This window comes from Pelobates fuscus, chromosome 5, assembly GCF_036172605.1.
Source record: "Pelobates fuscus isolate aPelFus1 chromosome 5, aPelFus1.pri, whole genome shotgun sequence".
Taxonomy (NCBI): domain Eukaryota; kingdom Metazoa; phylum Chordata; class Amphibia; order Anura; family Pelobatidae; genus Pelobates; species Pelobates fuscus.
This window is the reverse complement of record NC_086321.1, coordinates 309,389,273-309,410,812: the sequence shown is the minus strand read 5'-3', so window position 1 is coordinate 309,410,812 and position 21,540 is coordinate 309,389,273. Positions and strand designations below refer to the sequence as shown.

At 43.0% G+C, this 21,540-nt stretch overlaps 1 protein-coding gene across 2 annotated transcripts in view; it reads left to right on the top strand.

Annotated features, from left to right (window-relative positions):
* GAK (cyclin G associated kinase) overlaps nucleotides 1-21,540 on the top strand; it is a 621,278-nt gene that overhangs the window by 52,962 nt on the left and 546,776 nt on the right. For both annotated transcript variants that reach the window (XM_063455510.1, XM_063455509.1), the window contains exon 5: nucleotides 19,317-19,459. In XM_063455510.1, coding sequence (XP_063311580.1) covers nucleotides 19,317-19,459 — 143 coding nt within the window. The remainder of the gene's footprint in view (nucleotides 1-19,316; nucleotides 19,460-21,540) is intronic.

The following is a 21,540-nucleotide window of genomic DNA, read 5'->3' as shown; positions in this document are numbered from 1 at the left end:
GGTGGAGGCAAGAACACTTCACACAATTTCCCCAGAAATTGTAGCTTTCCTAGTTACTCATTATTCTTTGATCAACCATAATAATGGGTTACTCTAAGGTGTTAAAATAGGTTTGTTTTAAAGCTTTATAAGGAGAGGACAAATAGAATGTGGTAAACACACTAAATAGTGTTTTCAAACAATTTCTTAGTTCAATATTTTTCATATAGGGTGATATATGGTGTTTATTTTCATAAGTTTTAATAAAAAAAAAAAAAGACATGATCACCCTATATGATCACTACTACACATGATCACTTTATATTATGAAGTCCGTTTGGTTTACTATTTTTATGGTAATACACGAAGGCATTATAATTACTTGTTTATTGTAGAAATTAATACAAATTATGTGATTTGATCAGTAATAAACACGGGTAATATTTTGTGTGTGTATGTATGTATATGTATGTGTGTGTGTATATATATATATTTACACACACCCTTAATGAGGGTGTTTAAAATTATGTATGACTAACACTTTCTTCTTCAGCAGAATGTGAGGCTTTAATCAGTTCTTTTTGACTCATACGATCTCTAAGACAATTATGTCCGGTTGCCATAGAGATGTTACTGATGAAACGCATGTGGAACGCAGACCTTCCCGCGACGTCACTTCTGGTTTCGGCAGAGATGATCACTTCCGGAATCTGCCGAAAAGGGCACGAATTACAACTTGCACAAATTGAAAAGTGAAAGACAGCTGATACAGGAGCACTATCCCTCCAATCAAAAACAAAGAGGATTTGCACACCCACTGGATCCACCAATGGACTTTAGGGACTAGCCCACAGGAAGGTGTTTTTTTTTTTTTTTTTTTAGGATATGTTTATTTTGTATTGTGTATTGGTACATTGTTATTGTTTTAACTGTGGTCCCTGAGGAAGTTCATATAGAACGTAACGCGTAGGACTATTTTTCTGCTATCCATATCCTATGCTGAACTGGTGACTACTTATTTTTTATCGAATACATTTTTTATAATTTAACCCTGACCTGTGGATGTCCTTTGGTGGAATAAGGATCCAGAGGTGACAAGAAGTACCGGCAAGCCCCCCATAAAATCAGGGGGAGGCACCCTAAGAGCGCTTATATTGTCTACATCTAGTGAGTAAAAAAGATTGCTGTGCACAGAATACTGTGTTTTATAACAATATTACACTATGTCTTGTTTTGTTTTTTCTGTAGATTCACACAGCCATATCCCGAATTCTCTTTGTTGTGGTTTATTATGTATGATATAGGTCGTTTTCTGGGTAGCGACCTAGGGAGGCTGTTACACGTCTTTATAAGCGAAGTATTATTGCTTGTTATTTCTCTAATTTTCTGGATGTTGTTTGAGATATATTTGCTAGATATTGCTTGCCAGTTAGCCTGCTGGCATCTGAAATTAGTTATGTTTCCACAGCAACCACAGCAAATGTGCTGTGGTGATGTTAAGCGAGCAGAGAGGCCTCCTGTTATAGGTCTTTTCTCGTTTTCCTGTCTCTCAATTCCTCAGCATTGAGTGTTTGCTGAAGATTTGAGAGACTAATTGGAGAAAAACCTATGTTTAAATAGTTCCCCTCCCCCATCCATATATTTGCTAGTAAAACTATTAGCGCAATGTATAGATGAAATTTCAAACTCTTTTAAATGAGCTATAGTAAAGTTGTATGATCGTTTCACTTTTAAGTAAAACTATTGTGTAAGCAACGTCCTAACGCTATAGTGCCACCTGTCCCGTGTTTACATACAATTTATTGGAAGAAGGTGAACAATTATAAGAAAATAAAGCTTTTTTTTTTTTCAGCATCATGACACGCCCAGTGCTACTTACACACACACACATAATGTAATGCAGTTATAGAAAAAGGCATTACATTAAAGTTGTAGATTAAAAAAAGGGAGATGGACCATACAAATACTGGATATATAGTTACAATATAAGCAGTGAAGAAAAGTAATTGCACAAATTAAGGTAATTAAAATAGAATAAAGAAAATATTTGAGTATCCCAAATAAAGACTGAATTATCGTGTCTGGTATATAGAAAACCATAATAAAACTATTAGCCAAACCACTACTACAGATGTAAGTTAGATTGCCAGTGGGAAATAAACCTACTGATAAGTGAAGTTAATAACATTGATTATATTGTTACAATGGCACTTGTAAAGGGGGGGGGGGGATATTATCAACAAGTGAACAGTCAGTTCTTGAATTTCATGCAGGAAAAATGGGCAAGTGAAAAGATCTGCGCGACTTTTACAAGTGAAAACTAGATGACAGAGCATCTCAAAACGCCAGGTCTTGTGGAGTATGCAGTGGTTGGTCTGGGGTTAGTGAGGAGTGAAGGCTAGTCCATCTGGTCCCATCACACAGACTAGCTATGTAATTAAAATTGCGGAAAAACTTAATGCCGGCCTCCAAATCCCTTATATCTCAATCTGATTGACAACTTAAAGGATCTGATGCTAATGTCTTGTGGAGTCTGACTCACCACATCAGAAGTTTTTTGGCAGCAAGAGGGGAAACTACACAAAATTAGCCAAGTGGTTTGAATGTCCTGGCTGATCAAGTAAGAGACTATTAGAATCTGCCTATGAGTCAAACTCAAAGAAGCTGACCAATCTGCCCTCAGCGCTGGTTCTGTCTTCACCTCCTCAGACGTTAGCGATAGTGGGGATCCTAATGCACATGCGTGGCGAGCACACAACGTGCATTAGACCTTCGCAATGGAAAAGCATTAATTGAATGCTTTCCCATGGGGCACTTGAAAACGCTGGACATCCTCATGCAAAGCGTGAGATAAAGTGGTCTGGGTGTCTAAAGTGTCCCTTTAACTTGCTGTAGAAGTTTTTATCTACTGCTCTGTAATTTGAACTTTTATCACACACCGCAGGCTCCTGTGTGGTCAAGAGGGTTATTAACAGGAGATGAGAAATTCTAAATGAAATTGTGCAATAAGGGAAGTTAAACATTAGATCTCTTTACAGGACGTGTTTAGGGAGGCTGTATAAGTCACATCGCATGCATGTCGACTAAGGCTGCATAAGCAAAGTGATTTAACTTCTAAATTGCTGAGAATTGAGCAGACTACAGGGACATGACCCAAAACTGATTTAATTAGGCTAAAGTTGTTTTGGTGCCTATAGTGTTCCTTTAAAACTTTTTCTCAAAATTGCTTAATAAGTGGACTTGACTGCTAAACATAGCCTGACATCTCCAATAAACATCAGGTATTTTAACATGCCATTAAGATGCCACATTGTAAGTGATTTATACCTTGATTTCACATATCCGTTAGTAATGATCCTTTTATTGGTAACAGAGTATTTTTTCTCTTGAGTGGTAGTCATTGATACATTTTGATCAGTTTCCCAAAATACTATGAAGAATGTTTTATCATGAGATACGCCTTTGGTTCCCTGTAGTAGAAATGATAGATTAGGAGGGGAACATTATTTAGAGGGACTCCTAGTTATTTAAAGAACGTAAAAGGGAAATTTGACCTATAGTTTGCTTATAGTTTGGCAGGTGAGCATGTCCATCATAGTGGGCTTGTTACCATACGAAAGATTGCTAAAAGAAAAATAGTTCAATACTGTCTATGTGAGAGATAAAATCCAGATTGTAAGACGTATCAAATAGTTTCTTTACAAAAGCAATAGTATGGTGTCTATTTTCTATCAAACCTGTGTCTTGTCTGCACTCATGTCACTTTATCTCCTGTATCACAACTTAACTTTGAATTCTATGTGTCGTCTTGCTCAGAAATGCTTTAGACTTGAGAAAGGGAGGTTCTCCAGAAAGCTTGTCATTAAAAAAATTCTGTAAGTAGAGTTGAGCGAACCCGAACTGTAAAGTTCAGGTTCGTACCGAACATTACGGTTTTTGGACCCCGGACCCGAACATGGACATATCAGTGTATGTTCGGGTTGGAGTTCGGTGTTCGGCAATTTAATGGCATGTTTTGAAAGGCTGCAGAGCAGCCTATCAACAAGCATTTGACTCGTGTGCCCTTAGAAGCCATCACAGCCATGACTACTAATGGCATGGCTGTGATTGGTGAGTGCAGAATGTGACCCAGCCTCTAAATATAAGCTGGAGTCAAGTAGCGCCGCATGTCACATGAGCTCTCATCAGTGTAGGGAGATGATGCTGCAGCTGTGAGGGACAGATTAATAAAGAATTCTAGTGTTGAATCTGCAAACTACAATTATTTTTGCTATACTACATTTTTGTACGCTGCCCCTGAGCCCAGTGCCACAGAGAGTGCAGTGCACTTGCAACTGCATGTGTGCCAGGTGCATTACTCTAATCCTGTTCTGGTAGCTCAGTGGGCAACATCTTGGCATTTTTAAATACTGCAATTTTTTGGGTGCTAAATAGTACATTTGCGTACTGCATTTCTTGCAGTCCAATAAAACCCTTAAATACTACTGTTACATTGTTGGTTTAAAAAAATCTAACTTTTTGGTGCTAAAAAGTACATTTGCAGCCTGCGGTGCACTTCATATCTGAGAGTCAAATAGAACCATCAAATATTGTGGTTACATTGCAGTTTTAAAAATTCAAATTTTTTTGGTGTTAAATAGTACAGTTGGGGTGTGCACTTCATATCTGAGAGTCAAATACTGCTGTGACATAGCAGTTTTAAAAATTCAAATTTTTTTGGTGCTAAATAGTATATTTGCGGCCTGCGGTTCACTTCATATCTGAGAGTCATATAGAACCGTCAAATACTGTGGTTACAGCGCAGTTTTAAAAATTCAAATTTTTTGGTGTTGAATAGTACATTTGTGGTGTGCACTTCATATCCGGTGTATGTGTGCAGACTTTTTAAAAAAGTGTTATTGTGATCGCTTCATATACAGAAGCATTAATATACATTTCTATATTGTGTAAAGACACAACTACAAAGTTAAAAACCAAACACCAAAACAGCGTGTCAGACAATCTACCTGTGCATGGCTAGTGTGATGCAATAAGTCTACATCTTAAAAATGCAATAACCCACAGAAGATGGGCGAGAATTTTTTTTTGCAAATGGAACTTTGATTCGAATTTACTACATTGGTCAACTAGAATATTGTTTCACACCTACAACACTTGTTAAACAGATCTAAGTGATAGAAAACAGATTGATATTTTCTACACTATAAACTACCAGATAACAAGCTGCTATATTTAAACCTGTTCTCAATAGCTAAGCGGTGATACCGGAGAAACTGACGGAAGCCAAGCACAGAGAGATGGACACAGGTTTCTTCAGGAAGGAAGAGATTCTTTATTGGATCACCGATCGGGACTCAGAGGGACTAGCGTCACCAAAATACAGCAAATTCTGAGCCCCGGACAATAGTGCAGGCTCCTTATATAGGCACATAACTCCTCCCATATTAAGCTCCACCCGCACATTCTCTTAACCAATCAACACAAATAAGAATTAACTTCCTGTTTGACCGCATGGCTTGTCCAGCACAATGGAGGAGGGGGAATACTACATCCTGTATTCTTGCACATGCTCCGTACACTACTGATCGTATCTTGCCTCGTGCAACCAACTGATCGATACGTCAGCATATGCACGTACACATGCCACGTGGTAATCTCGGCCTACTAAATTTATTTTTACCGAGATTCCACCACATTCCCCCCTTTGATGCCTCTTGATATTTTACAATTACTTGAGGCATCACTTAACCTTGGTTTGCATACACCGCAAGTTACCTTGAACCAGACCAGACTTATCTTATGATGTGAATCTCTTAACACTCATCTTCCTGCATTGGTTCTCCCTGATCTAAAGCCTTATACTTATAAATCGCCATTATCTGTGCAGCAGCCTTCCTCTCTGCTATATTTCCTATCAGGCTTTGCACAGACCTAACTACTAAGGGTATAAGACACGGCAGGAGTAGACACAACATTAAAATCAGTAGGACTCCACCTACCACTGCCTTAAGCCCTCCAAACCACTCATACCAGCTACCAAACCAACTACTTGATTATACCCTTTCCATACCTGAGTAGGCACATGCGCTAGTTTAACCATATGGCTAGTAAGCTCAGCTATTGCTTGCCCTTCGTCATCTATTTGAAGACAGCAATTGCTCAGGTTAAACTTCCCACATACACCTCCCTCTACTGCCAAAAGGTAATCCAAGGCTAATCTATTTTGGTAGACTGCTGTCCTCATCCTGGTGTTATGCTTCGCTAGAAGATTGAGCGCTTGTGATGTTTCGTTAGTGATAATCTCAACCACCGCCTGTAATCTTATAATACGGTTGAGCATATAAATAGGGGTTCTGTAACCAAAAGTACCATCCTCTGCCCACGTGGCTGGCCCATAATAATCTATGATACGATGGGGAGGCCATTCATTATCTTCCCAGGTGCCTATCTCTATGGGTCCCCTTTTCTTCCTATGATTCACATCATACACTTTAACACCTAAAGTCTCACCTGTTTCAATCGGTAACAAGAAGAAGGATGGTTTGAGCATACCCAACACACATGCCCCTCCCCAGTCCTGTGGCAACTCCGAATAGGCTTTCTTACCACAGATCCAGTACAAATTTGCTGGGGCTCTCCAGGTAGATGTGATGGATAAATCAAACCACACATCCTTTAAATTGGCGTATCTAGCAAACTGGTTAGATGGTTCTGAGACATTTGAAGCCGACCACCAAGTTGTATTCTTTGTATCATCATTATAAGCTTTTTGCCCTAGACAAGTTAATTCTCCTACAGAAGTATTATACATTATTCCTTTCCTTGCTATGCAAACATAACCTATGATGGAGGTCTTTAATCTCCACTCAGATTTACCTCTAACACTCATATGATAATCGGCTTGTGTAGATATTAATTGGTCAACTGCCTCAGAACCGGACATTACCTCCTTTGCTTCCCAAGGCCATTGGTCTCCCATGTTAGTACCTCCACACACATAGCAGTTGGTAACATTAAGACTACCGGCAATACTTTCGGCTAAATCAATGAACAGGTTTTTAGCATTATGGGGGATCTTATTATCTATACTCATCTCTTCATAAAAGGAATGGTATACTTGATGAGTTTGGGAGGATACCGTATCAGTCTCTATTCCTATAAACAATAATGTCCCAGGATCTAAACCCGTCCCGTATATCTGAAACCCAAATAAATTGCCATATTTGTCTAAGAACTTATCGGGGTTATTTATAAGTATATGGATGGGATTACATTCCATAGACTTACAATATGGGCTAGTCGGCAACTTAGTCACTATCATGTCTTTGTCTACTGTCTGTCCCCAAGTCGCCCACCCCACACAAGACCAATATGGGCAAAAGTTATAGTCTTTATTTGGGCATCTAGGACGTACATATTTATTTTTACTACTGGGACAAATATATTTATCATTAGACCCATACGTCCTCTCCCATCTAAGATCCCCACATACATTCCACGGCTTTCTACCACTCGATATCGCTTTACACGCATCAAATAGCAGAACACCCGAAGAATGTACGGATTCTAACACCGTTTTATTAATTAGGGTCCCCTGAGGATCTCCATTCCTGAGAGTCAACCAAATTGTACGAGGTTGATACTCCGGACTGAAGCACTTAGGTTCTCCTACTCCTAAATGGCACACACTATAGTCTATATTTAAGTATCTACATCTCGATACATCTCCTTTACACTCGTATTGTGAATGCCAAATTAGGGTTTGGGAAATATGGTTACCTGTTCTCGTAGTCTTAATGCATACCTCACAGCTAGGAGTGTCGGTACCTCTACCTTCCTGAATATAAAACACATATAAATAAACACTATCAAAAGCACATCTTTCGCCGTCATCCTCAGTCTTCGTCCGTGCGAAGGCGCCTCAGCTTCCAGGATGTGAGGGCTGCAGGGAATGGAGTTCTGCTCGTCTTCACAGGTGTCCCTTCGAGACTTTCCTGGCTTATATACTATGTGTTGGTAAGCGGACAGGCTTTATTATGGCCTTCTCACTCACGCACCAAATCCCTGTAACAATAAAATTTGTAATCCACACGATTCCTTGTTACTCCGACTGAGTAGTGCGTTTTAACCGGATCTTGCAGGGATTCTCTGGATCTGCTGTAACTTGCCAAGAATCGACTGCTGCTGGTTTAACCCTGGAGTGATGTATCCACGGAGTCACTTCGGCTACTTTTATCGCTGTAGGGGTAGACAAAAGAACAACATAAGGACCTCTCCACTTGGGCCCTAACGGTACATTATTCCACTCTTTAATCCACACTTGATCTCCTGGATGATAACTATGAACAGGGGGATAAATATTCACAGGTAATCTATCTTGTACCCATTTCTGTACCTCCTCCATAGTCTTACCCAACTCTACAACCTGCTGCCGGGTAATTCCTTCTCCCAACTGACTCAAATCCCCCCTTAAGTTACCAAGTACGGGAGGTGGTCGCCCATACATAATTTCAAAAGGAGAGAGGCCCATCCTTCTGGTAGGGGTACTGCGGATTCGCAATAGAGCTATGGGTAAGAGAACGTTCCACTTAAGTTGGGTTTCCTGACACATTTTAGCCAACTGGTTCTTAATAGTTCTATTCATTCTCTCTACCTTACCAGAACTCTGGGGTCTATATGCAGTATGAAGCCTCCACTTTATACCAAGCATATGAGTCAGTTGTTGTAGGCACTGATGAACAAAAGCTGGACCATTGTCCGATCCTATAGAACAGGGTAGTCCATATCGGGGTATTATTTCTCGTAGCAGGAATCTCACAACTTCTCCTGCTTTCTCTGTACGAGTAGGACATGCTTCTACCCAGCCTGAATAGGTGCACACAATTACCAGCAGGTAACGATGTCCACCCGATTTAGGCATCACTGTAAAGTCTATTTGTAGATCGGACATGGGGAGTCCCCCCATAAACTGGACTCCTTGTGGCTTTACTGGTCCTTGTCTTGCATTATTTTTAGCACACGTTACACATCTTCGTACAATGGCCTGAGTCAAGTTGGACAATCTTGGTATGTAGAAATGTTTTCTGAGAGATTCTTCAGTACTGTCTCTCCCAGAATGTGTCCCGTTGTGATAATTTTGGACAATTTCTACCGCTAGTGATGCTGGTATGACTATTCTTCCATCTTCTAGCTGATACCACTTGTTCTCCAAATACTTTCCTGGTTCAGTCTTTAACCACTCCTCTTCTTGAGCTGTATAAACTGGAGTCCATTGGGACAGTGGAGTTGGTATAAGAGCAGCTATATGCCCCACGTACTCCTGTCTTCCTGATTCAGCAGCACGCTTGGCTGCACTATCTGCCATCCGATTTCCCTTGGTTACATCACCATCTCCTCTCAGATGCGCTCGACAATGTATGATACCGACTTCTTTCGGCTCCCACACTGCTTCCAATAGTTGTAGGATTTCAACTGCGTATTTGATTTCTTTGCCTTCTGAATTCAGTAGTCCTCTTTCTTTATACAAAGCTCCGTGGGCATGAGTGGTTAAAAACGCATACTTAGAGTCCGTATAGATATTCACTCTTAAACCTTCAGCCAATTGTAACGCTCGTGTTAGTGCTATTAATTCTGCCTTTTGTGCTGATGTTCCTTTCGCCAGTGGCCGAGCTTCTATCACCTTGTCTATTGTTGTTACTGCATATCCTGCATAGCGGATCCCTTCTTTCACATAACTACTGCCGTCGGTGTAATATTGAACATCGGGGTTCTGGATGGGAAAATCACGAAGATCTGGTCTACTTGAGAATACTTCATCCATTACTTCCAAACAATCATGTTGACTTTCAGTAGGTTGTGGCAAAAGGGTAGCTGGATTTAAGGTGTTTACAGTCTCTAAATGCACTCTTGGGTTTTCACACAACATTGCTTGATACTTGGTCATACGGCTGTTACTAAACCAATGATTTCCTTTGTAATCCAACAACGTCTGTACTGCATGTGGGACTCGTACATAAAGTTCTTGACCCAGAGTGAGTTTATCGGCTTCAGCTACTAGCAGGGCGGCTGCAGCTACGGCTCTTAGACAAGGTGGAAGTCCGCTGGCCACTGCATCCAATTGCTTAGACATGTAGGCAACAGGTCTTTGCCATGATCCCAAGTACTGTGTCAATACTCCCACAGCCATTCTTCTTTGCTCGTGTACATATAAGTAGAATGGTCGTGTGTGATCAGGTAGACCTAATGCTGGGGCACTCATCAAAGCCTTCTTCACATCTTCAAATGCCGTTTGCTGTTCTTGGGTCCATAAGAAGGGGTCGTGCTCTGTACCTTTGATAGCTGCGTACAGAGGTTTTGCCAGTATCGCATAGCTGGGAATCCATATCCTACAGAAGCCTGCTGCCCCCAAGAATTCTCGCACTTGTCTTCTATTCTTGGGTATTGGTATTTGGCAGACAGCTTCTTTTCTCTCTGGCCCCATAATTCTTTGACCTTCAGAGATATGGAATCCCAGATATTTGACAGTTGGCAAACACAACTGAGCCTTCTTTCTAGACACCTTGTATCCTGCCTTCCAGAGAATGTGTAGTAGATCGTGCGTTGCTTGCTGACAGATTTCTTTTGTAACTGCTGCTATCAACAAGTCATCTACATATTGTAACAATACACACTCTCCTGGGATGGACTCGAAATCCAGTAGATCTTGACTTAGGGCTGTACCAAATAGGGTAGGTGAATTTTTAAACCCTTGGGGCAGTCTTGTCCAAGTCATCTGGCGTTTTGAGCCCGTTACAGCGTTCTCCCATTGGAAAGCGAAGATACATTGACTTTCTGCGGCAATTCGGAGGCAAAAGAAGGCATCTTTGAGGTCTAAGACTGTAAAGTAAGTAGCCCCGCCCGGAATTAAAGCAAGCAGGTTATATGGATTGGGTACAACTGGATGTATACTAACAACCGCATCATTGACTGCTCTCAAGTCCTGCACAGGTCGATACTCATCTGTACCGGGCTTTTGAACAGGCAGCAATGGGGTGTTCCAGGGGGAAGTACAGAATTTTAGGATACCATACCGTATGAACTTATCCAGATAGGATTGGATGTTCTTCTTAACCTTCTGCGGGATGTGGTATTGTCTTAGGCTCACTGGATAAACCCCAAGTTTTAGTTCAATTTTTATAGGTGGAATATTGCGGGCCAGTCCTGGTGGGTTGTTCTCTGCCCAAACTCCTGGTATGTTAAATAATGTCTCATCACTCCTAGGGTTTTGGCTAGTCAACGCTGTATAAAGTCGCCACTCTTCTTCCTTTGGTACGGATAATGTCATAATACCTGAAGGTCCATTAAACTTTAAAGATGTTGTTCCATTTGGTAGGAACGTAATCTGCGCTTGTAATTTTGATAGCATATCACGTCCCAGCAATTGGACTGGACATTCAGGCATATAAAGGAATTGATGTTTTACTACGTGGCCTCCCAATGTACAGAGTCGACTTTTAAGAACCGGTTTTTCAGCACTTCTTCCAGTTGCTCCTATCACAGTAATAGTCCTTCCAGATGGAGGAGCAACTAGATTAGTCACCACTGAATGTTCAGCACCAGTGTCGATCATGAACGCACTCCTTTTCCCCCCTATTGATACATCGACCATAGGCTCTGCTCGACCAAGGGGGATGGAGCCCGGTCGGTATCAATAGTCCTCCATGACCGTGTCAGCCAATCCTACAAAGTCCCTACCTTCTCTATCGCGGGACCTTTGCGCTGCTGGAATATACCTGTCTTCCCTAACACTTCCTCTGTTCCCATTACTCCCTCTATTACCATTACTCCCTCCGGGGCCTCCTCTACCTCTCGCTCTGCCTCTAAAGTTTCCGTAACCTGTCCTAGGTCTGTCTTTCTCACACTGTTCTCTTCGAGGACACTCATTTCTCCAATGCCCTTCTTCCCTACAGTATGCGCACTGATTTCTACTTAGAGGTTCCTCATTCCATCTACTATCGCCTCTATCTGGGCCCCGTCTATCTACGCCTGCGATCGCTACCGCTAGCATATCAGCCTTTTTACGCATCTTGCGCTCTTCCTCTTTCTTACTTTCTGTTTCCCTATTCATATAAACCTTATTCGCTACCTCCATTAGTTGGGTGATTGACATACCTGCAAACCCTTCTAACTTTTGTAGCTTGCGCTTAATATCTCCGTAAGCTTGGCTGACAAAGGCAGAGTTCACCATTAGGGAATTATCTGCGTCTTCCGGATTAAAGGGGGTATACAAGCGGTATGCCTCCAATAATCGGTCATAAAAGACACTGGGCGCTTCATCGCTTTTCTGAATCACCTCAACTGTCTTCGACATGTTAATGGCTTTCTTTCCTCCGACTTTCATGCCAGCAATTATAGCGTCTCTATAGGCTCTGAGTTGAGCCATATCAGCACCATTTACGTTCCAATCGGGATCGGTGTTGGGATAATGTGTTGCGGCCCATGCTGATGGATTGGCTTGGTTTAAAGTACGGGCTTTATCCTCTAGTGCTTTAATGGCTGCTTGATTTATTCTTGTCCTTTCCTCATTGTTAAACAAAGTCATTAATAACTGCTGGCAATCAGCCCATGTCGGGTTATGTGTCTGTATTATTGAGGTGAACAGATCAGTCATAGCTTGTGGTTTCTCAGTATACGAGGAATTGTGGGTCTTCCAATTTAAAAGATCGGTTGTCGTGAATGGGACATATACAAAGACTGGGTCAGCATGTGCCATTTGGCCTGCGGCATCGATATAGGCTGGCCCAGGATTCAGACGAAGAGGCATCTGATAGTGTCTTAATTGTTGGGCACCGGTCAACTGTCGGGTCTGTATGGGGCTACGTGGAGGGGCGTCAGTCATAGGTTCCAGTCGGGGAGAAATAGGGGTATGGGGATGTGGGAGCTTGGTTTTGGGAAAAGGTTGTAAATAGAACACTTCGAGCCGAGCTAGATGAAGCTTGACCGGAAGTCTGAAGTGGCGCCAAATCAGGATATTCGTTTTTAATGGGGGTTGGTTCTGATTCCGGAAGGGGAGATTTAGTACGAGGGGGGGTGGATCCTGTACTGGAGGAGGAAGCGGAAGTGGATGGGGGTAATGAGGGGAGGGCTGCAGGACTTCCTGCGTTTGCGTCACTTCCTCTTAACGGAAAGTAAGGGGGCGGCAAAGGGATCTCGGACTCAGGGGGCGTGTCCAAAATGGGCCTAACACCAGTCCTAGTGGACGAACAAGTCCTAGCTACCATGAGGCGACACTGCTCCTCGTGGCATGTCCGGAGCCATTTTGGCGAGTCATTTACGGCCTGTCTCCAACAATCAACATAAGGAAACTGGCCGTAAAGTTCAGGCCTACCTGATACAGCCACGTGTAAGCGCTGTACCAGAGTTGGATCCAAACTGCCACGTGGCGGCCATGCCGCAACCAAAGTAGGCCACTCCCTAGTACACAAAGTGACCAAACGTACAGGAGACATCTTAACCCCAAAATCACAAGTTTTAAATCCCTTTTTAAAATTCTTCACCATACAACCTAAGGGATCCGGGATCGTTGACTGCGACGCACCCATACTTAACAATGGAACGTCGTCGACAACGAATACTATACACGCGTACTATTCAACAGTCACACCCGTTTCCTCTGGCAACAGCACCACGTGGTACGGTTACCAAGTGAAACGTACACAATAACACAATAAACACTCAGGGAATTCCCGTACACACACAGCTGTTACACCAGTCACTAGATAATCAATATTATGCCCTTTGGCGTAACTATACAGTCACCCACGCTATAATTCTCTATATACGAATTACCCGTCTATAACACACCCCAGTAACATCGTCTTTTACAAATAGCGGTTACAGTACGGTTAGCATAGGTCAAAGCACAAGTTAAGGTCACAATACAATTATTAGTGGTTATGGTGTTAAACATGCAATGGACGACAATGATTAGTACTTATATACAGTGTCAGTAAATATACAGGGTTATGGTACCGTGCACTATAATACAGCAACACACTATTAACCCTCTCGCTAGACGGCTGAGCTCGCGCTATCTAACAAGATATACACTTTACTAACAATCTTTAACACATTTACAATTCCCAACTAAACTATTGGCCAGTACCTTGAATGGACTACCTAAAAACAATCTACATACGTTTTGGTTAGCCACACTGCCCAATCACCACATATATAGCGAGCTAGAGGACCGAATTTACACAGACGCCTCTTAGTCGCACTATCAAAAGTCTAGTGGGTTCCAAATTTACACGCCTTCCCACTTAGCCCAGATAGGATGAGATCTAGCGAACCGAATTTACACAGACGCCGCTTAGTCTCCCGGTCCCTCCGACCTAGCGAACAAAATATACACCCTAGAACACTAGTCTAGACAAGACACCGGTGTCCGGCTAGGGCTATTTACACCAGAGCCCCGCCTGACTAACAAAATCAAACGGTCTGACTAAAGAGCGTTCGATCGAGCGGTGCACCTTCGCTCCTTCCCTCCGACAGAGGGGGCAGATACACAGATTCAAAACCCCTTTGGGCCTACCGCACAATCGGTATACCCCTAGTGGGTCCTGCCGTCTAAAACAGCAGTTGTCTTACCTCCTCGTTCCTGAACCTGAGTTCACACTCATCGACGGGGACACCCCAGCACTTCTCACGTAGAGGCCGATGATCTCCTGGACAACAGACCAGTGGCGCCGAGACGAAGGGAGGTCCACGCAGAAGTTCAGGGGTGCAGCCGTAGAGAACGTGGGCAAAGATGGACCGTCTCACGCCTCTGCCTCTCAGCTACCGTTGAACGATGAGCTTCCCGGCCAATGCACCAAATGATACCGGAGAAACTGACGGAAGCCAAGCACAGAGAGATGGACACAGGTTTCTTCAGGAAGGAAGAGATTCTTTATTGGATCACCGATCGGGACTCAGAGGGACTAACGTCACCAAAATACAGCAAGTTCTGAGCCCCGGACAATAGTGCAGGCTCCTTATATAGGCACATAACTCCTCCCATATTAAGCTCCACCCGCACATTCTCTTAACCAATCAACACAAATAAGAATTAACTTCCTGTTTGACCGCATGGCTTGTCCAGCACAATGGAGGAGGGGGAATACTACATCCTGTATTCTTGCACATGCTCCGTACACTACTGATCGTATCTTGCCTTGTGCAACCAACTGATCGATACGTCAGCATATGCACGTACACATGCCACGTGGTAATCTCGGCCTACTAAATTTATTTTTACCGAGATTCCACCACAGAGGTACTTAAACAATATTGTAATTCTGGGGCAATACCCTCACAAGTCAAACTGAGATGTCCGTTTACAGGGAAAACTGTTGCCTGGATACACTTCTAAAACAATTTCCATATGTCCTTTGCAGACTTTACATGCTGGAAAAACACAAGTGCCAACTGCTGTAGCTTTCTGCAGTGTGCAGACCGGCAAGGAGGGCAGAGTTGAGGAGTGGGTGGAAGATGATGTGGAGGATGATGAGGTCCTAGACCCCACATGGAATCAAGGTCATGCGAGTGACTTGTGAAGTTTAGATGAAGAGGTGGTGGTCTCACAGAGGCACCAGCACAGCATAAGAGGGAGCAGGGTGCAAAAGCGGAGCGGCCGTCCCCTAGCGCTCGTCGACATGTATTGGCTCTAGAATTACCACAGTTATCCAAATAACAGATGGAGCGACCAAAAGAACCATAACTGATTTTAATGAGCCATTCGCAGTTTCACTGTAGCAGCTGTGCGCTCTGTCGGCGTTCTCACCCTGCTGCTGCTCGCCTGTCTGCGCTGCAGCATAACTTTGGCCTTCCCGCTCACCACCTCATATGCGACGTGCCCACAAGCTGGAACTACACCTTGCACATGCTGGAGGGACTGTGCGAGCAGCAGCAAGCGATAGTGGAATTTCAGCTGCAGCACGCACACGTCAGTCGCTCTGCACCAAACTTGCCCTCCAATAGATCCTCGTTAAAGGATTTAAAGTGTACTCATTCCAATTACAGGGCTTGTAAAGTCCTGTATTGTTATTTATCATCACTACCTCCCCTTGTCGGGAGGGGGTAATTTGCGCGCCTGTTGCCTTCATTGGATGTGGTAGCAGTTTCTCAGGCTCCCTCTCCAGAATCGAACCCTGATTCCACGTTACCTGTTGTCACCATGGTTGGCGCAGAAAGTAACATTGAAAGTTGATAGGGCAGACATCCAAATGCGTCGTCGCCGTCATGGGGACGTGCGATTGGCCCGAGGTTATCTAGAGTCACCAAAGTGCCTGCGCAACGACTGCTGATTTGCCCACATTCTAACTTGTGCTTACTAGGGTGGCCTTACTTGGGTGGTTACCATGCTGGATCCCCGTTACAAGGACAACGTGCCGTCCTTAATTCCTTCACTGGAGCGTGATTGGAAGATGCGCGACTACAAGCACACGCTGGTAGACGCACTGCTGAGGGTATTCCCAACTGACACCGGGAAAGCACAAGGCGAAGGCAGAGGAGGAGGAAGAGGTCGCCAACGCAGCTGGGGCACCGCCAGCACTTCACAAGGCAGGGTTAGCATGGACGAAATGTGGAAAAGGTTTGTCAGCACGCCACAACAACTAGCATCACCAGCTGATCTGGAACGTCTTAGCAGGAGGCAGCATTTCAGCAACATGGTGGAACAGTACGTGTGCACACGCCTACACGTACTGACTGATGGGTCTGCCCCATTCAACTTCTGGGTCTCCAAATTGGGCACATGGCCTGAGCTTGCCCTTTATTCCTTGGAGGTGCTGGCCTGCCCTGCAGCCAGTGTATTGTCTGAACGTGTGTTTAGCACTGCAGGGGGCATTATCACAGACAAGCGCAGCCGCCTGTCCACAGCCAACGTGGACAAGCTCACATTTATTAAAATGAACCAGGCATGGATCCCACCAGACTTTTCTGTACCTTGTGCAGAATAGACATTTATACCGGCCTCACCCAGCCATTGTTATACTCAAGTGCACTTATTCTTTGTTTTCTTTTTTTTTTATATGTCGCAATATTTTGGGGGCTACCCCAATTAAAAAACCAAACCAAAAAAAAACAATCAAAAACAGTGTTGGCTACCTCCTCCTCCTCCAATGCCGCTTCCACCTACACCACCACGGTCACCGCCTTCTCAATGTATGGGTCACTTAGTATAAACTATGTACACAATAGCAAAGGCTTGTGAATGCCTTTTCTCCATGCTACAGGGGTTGAGCTCAGTTTGAACAATGAAAGATAATACCCTGCACTCCAATCCTCTCTCAAATGGATAATTCTGGTGATCCTCCTGACAGCCATGCTTTAGATTTTGATTTATGTTCTTCCAAAGCTAAAATCAAAGATTCCATCTAGTGCTATTTTATGGCTCAGCTGTATTTTTTTATTTTTGTTATTTTAAGTGATTTCCCTATCTACATTTGTTTGCAGGGCACTTGTCCTACTCTTAATCCCATTTTACTTCCTTTTGCAGCCCTCTAGCCCTTTCCTGGACTTTTTTTAGAGGCATTTTAGTGCCCAAAAGTTCGGGTCCCTATTGACTTCAATGGGGTTCAGGTCAAGTTAGAGGCCAAACTCGAACTTTTTGCCGAGGTGTGGCCGAAACTCGGCGAACCCGAACATCCAGGTGTCCGCTCAACTGTAGCTGTAAGTCCAATAAAAAAGTCTAAAAGTTCGGGTCCCTATTGACTTTAATGGGGTTGGGGTTCGGGTTAAGTTCGAGGCCGAACTCGAACTTTTTGATGAAGTTTGGCCTTACTCCGCGAACCCGAAGATCCAGGTGTCCACTTTCACTCTAGCTGTAAGTCCAATAAAAAAGGTATTACAAGATAAAAATTGGATCTGTTTTTTACATCAAAAGCAACAATGTGTTATTGGTCATAGGATAAAATAGAGATCTTTCAGGAGATGATAAAGTATATTGAGATTTAACTTCCCTCCAAGTTTAGAGGAAATAAATCTTGGGATGCCAATCCCCACAAAGTTGTGAAATTGACTGCCAGGGCAAAGTATTTGGTGGGAAAGTTGTGAAGATTGTTGTGCATAATCTGTGCCTACTCTCAGGGCCGTCTTTCCGCATGGGCACGCTGGGCAGTTGCCTGAGGGCCCCACAGCGATGCTCATGTGCTCGGCCGACATTGGAGATTCTTTGATATACCCTGCCGGCCCACGGAGAGCCGGTCCTGTTTTCTGCCAGTGGGCCCTCTTGGGCCTGTGGGGTGATCAAAGATCTCCCTCACCGGCCCAAAAGCCCTTAGTTAAAGGAGTGAGAGGGCGAGAGGCAGGGAGGAGGTACCTGGCAGGAAGAACGTTCCTTGTGTAAGCGGGAGAACCCGGAGAAAGTGTACCTCACTTGCCTGATCTGTTGGCTGCCCCCCCATGCCTCACTTGCCTGATCTGTAGGCTGCCCCCATGCCTCACTTGCCTGATCTATAGGCTGCCCCCCATGCCTCACTTACATGATCTGTATGCTGCCCCCCATGCCTCACTTGCCTGATCCGTAGTCTGCCCCATGCCTCACTTGCCTGATCTGTAGGCTGTCTCTGCAGTATGGGAGTTTCTAGCGGCACTCTGTGCTGCTCCCCTGCGGTTTCAGTCAGGAGAGAGAAGCAGAGATAAGATGTAGTTTCCTCGGTATTGCAGTGTATTCTCAATCTCAAAAAATACTGTCACAAGCTGAAAAATCCAAGGGGGCGGTGAAGCCCCGGCAGACGCCCATGGCTATAAGGCAGTTCACAAATCTGTGAACTGACTGAATTTCAAACTGAATGCAGCTGTGTTATGGGTGCTGTCTGTTTATAGAGCAGTTTCACTTAATCTAAGTGGAGAGTAAAACTTCTGCTGGTGAATAAGAAGATACTTATATCCCATAAATGTCTACTGAACAAGAGTTAATGGAATAAGATCAGACTTCAGACCAGAACTAGTGGCTGTTGAACGATGGAGCCTTATCCTGGGAGCGAGTTTTTTAAAATGTCTTTATTGTGATTATCTATATAATTAAAATATATTTGCTAACTGTATCTCTTTAAAGAGCATAGATGTGTATGGAATGTATGTATTAAAATCATATTTCATAATCTAATCGTCTGGTAGAAAGGCAGCCAGCAAGTAGCTCTCATGCGGTTTTTGAAATTAGAAATTATAACTTGACATGACATGTCTTCAGCTATCTGTTAGTGACCATGATTTTAATAAAAGCTACTGTTTTGATATGGTTCCTATTTGTGTTGTTTTGTAGTTGTTCTTTCTACAATGACTTCATTTTTAGCATGTCTCAAATTTTATTGCAGGGCAACTTGTAGAATTTCTAAAGAAAATGGAATCCAAAGGCCCTCTCTCCTGTGATACAGCACTGAAGATTTTCTACCACACCTGTCGAGCAGTTCAGCATATGCACAAACAAAAGCCTCCCATAATCCACAGAGACCTCAAGGTATGGTTATCATCATTTTTTTTTTTTTTATTCTTTTTTTTCAGTTGTGCATGACATAACAACGAGCCTACGTAGCCACGACAGCTGACGTAAGCGGCAACAGTCAAAACAATGTATACATGGCATACAAATATACTGCACAATTTTACATTTTGGTAAGAGAAAAAACATAGACAGTGGGCAGGTATGACCTTCTGTAATTGAGTCTTCCTGGCCGACCTGCCCCTTTATTTATTTATGCAGTTAGTGTTCCTCATCGGTCAGGCCAAAGGCGACTCCCATAGCATACACAGGTAGCATTAACATAACTATATCTAAAACATGAGCTATAAAGGCGGTCAAAGACAACCCACTCTTGTATCTGAGGCCGTTGTAGCGATCTCCCGAGAACTGGTTGGTAATGCCGGCAACCGTTTGTCAACTCGGGATTCGAGGTTTGCAGAAATAATCAGAACGCTACATGAAGTATGAGGTAAATCATGCATCTTTGGTGCATATGGGCATAAAAGAATCAGTGGCGCGTGCCCTCCCCTTGCAAGGAGGCCCCTGTAGTAAGTGGGGCCCTCTAGAGGGTCTAGCCCGCGGGATGGTTATCATCTTTTAAGCATCTATTAGCTTAGTCACATATGTATTTACGATTACAATAACATTTGGAGAGGAATGCACACATTTGTTTCTGATGCATTTTTTTATGTTTGTTGTTTTCCAAGAGAGATATAAAATATCAGATTCTCTGTATAGTTAGAAGTAGTGCAACCAATTCATACTGGGTCAAAAGTCTTTACACTGCTTCTGTATCTCCTCCTTCCCATTGTAAAGGTTGTTTAACTATGGCAACCAAGACATGGAACCATGTGCCAATAATTGTGTTGCCCTGCTTCTCCCCATGTCTCAGACAATTGAAGTCAAACTGAGAAACTGGCACCACTATAGTTGCTTATGTGTTTGGTACATCGAGTGAGCTTGAAGAAATGTCTTACTGCCCTACATGATAAACTGTAAGCTCCATCTAGGAGTTGTGCTTTAAACGTCCACGGTCTGCCACTTTTTGCATGTATGTTCAAAGGAATATATAAACATGTTTTTTTTATTTATTCCTAAAGCTATGGAGCCCTATTAAATGTTTAGTTCTCCTACCATTGTAAGGAGTAAAATTCATTTTTACTTACCTTTTCTCCCTCACAGTACTGGTTCCACCTCCTTGGCTGAGATCATGGAAACTGATAGCTCTGCCAATCCAGTGCTTTCCCATAGGAAACCATTGAGAGGCTTCTGGCATGCGTAGCAAAATGCCACGCTGCACCCATCAGAGCCACTATATGTATTGAAACCTTGCAATGTTTAAGTTACCATTCCTGCAGATGGGAAATGTTTTACATTGTAGGCTCCATTGAGATTAAAGGGTTTGGGTGCTTTTAAGGTGCATTCCACATGTTATGTTTCTGCCTACAGAGTAAGTGACATTAACACTTCCCACACGCTTGTTTTTACTTTATATTTGGAGCTTTACGATGCTGAGGTCTTTGGGGACCAAATGGCACTTTATAGAAAAAAAGCTAAAGGTATTTTTGCTCATAAGCAACATGCACTAAAATAATTTGGTGTAAAATACATATATACTCAAAACAATGTTAAACAAAGATCTGCACACCAGTTAAGTCATAAGACTTGCTTTTCCCATAGAAATATGCCCACACAGAATCCTTTGCGGTAGTAACATCACTGTAAATTTGTAATTACTGTGGGAAAAGCAAGTCTAATGGCTTGACTGGTGTGCAGATCTTTAACGTATTGACTATCCACAGACTTCAGGTGGAAGGGATTTTCAATCACAATTTTTCTCCACCATAACATTCTAGGTACTTTGCAAGTACTGCCAAGCTTTAATAGCAAGCCTGTAACCAACCTCATGCTGATGATTTGCATTAGCAATAAAACATCTCTCCATGAGTGGTTCACTGACTTTTCCTAAGTTGTGTTTCAAAGCTGTTGTTGTATACAGCAAACACAGACTCTAAGGAATCAATTTTTAAAATGGAATGAGGCAGAAAGGTGATTTCTTGTTGAGCTAATTTGCAAAT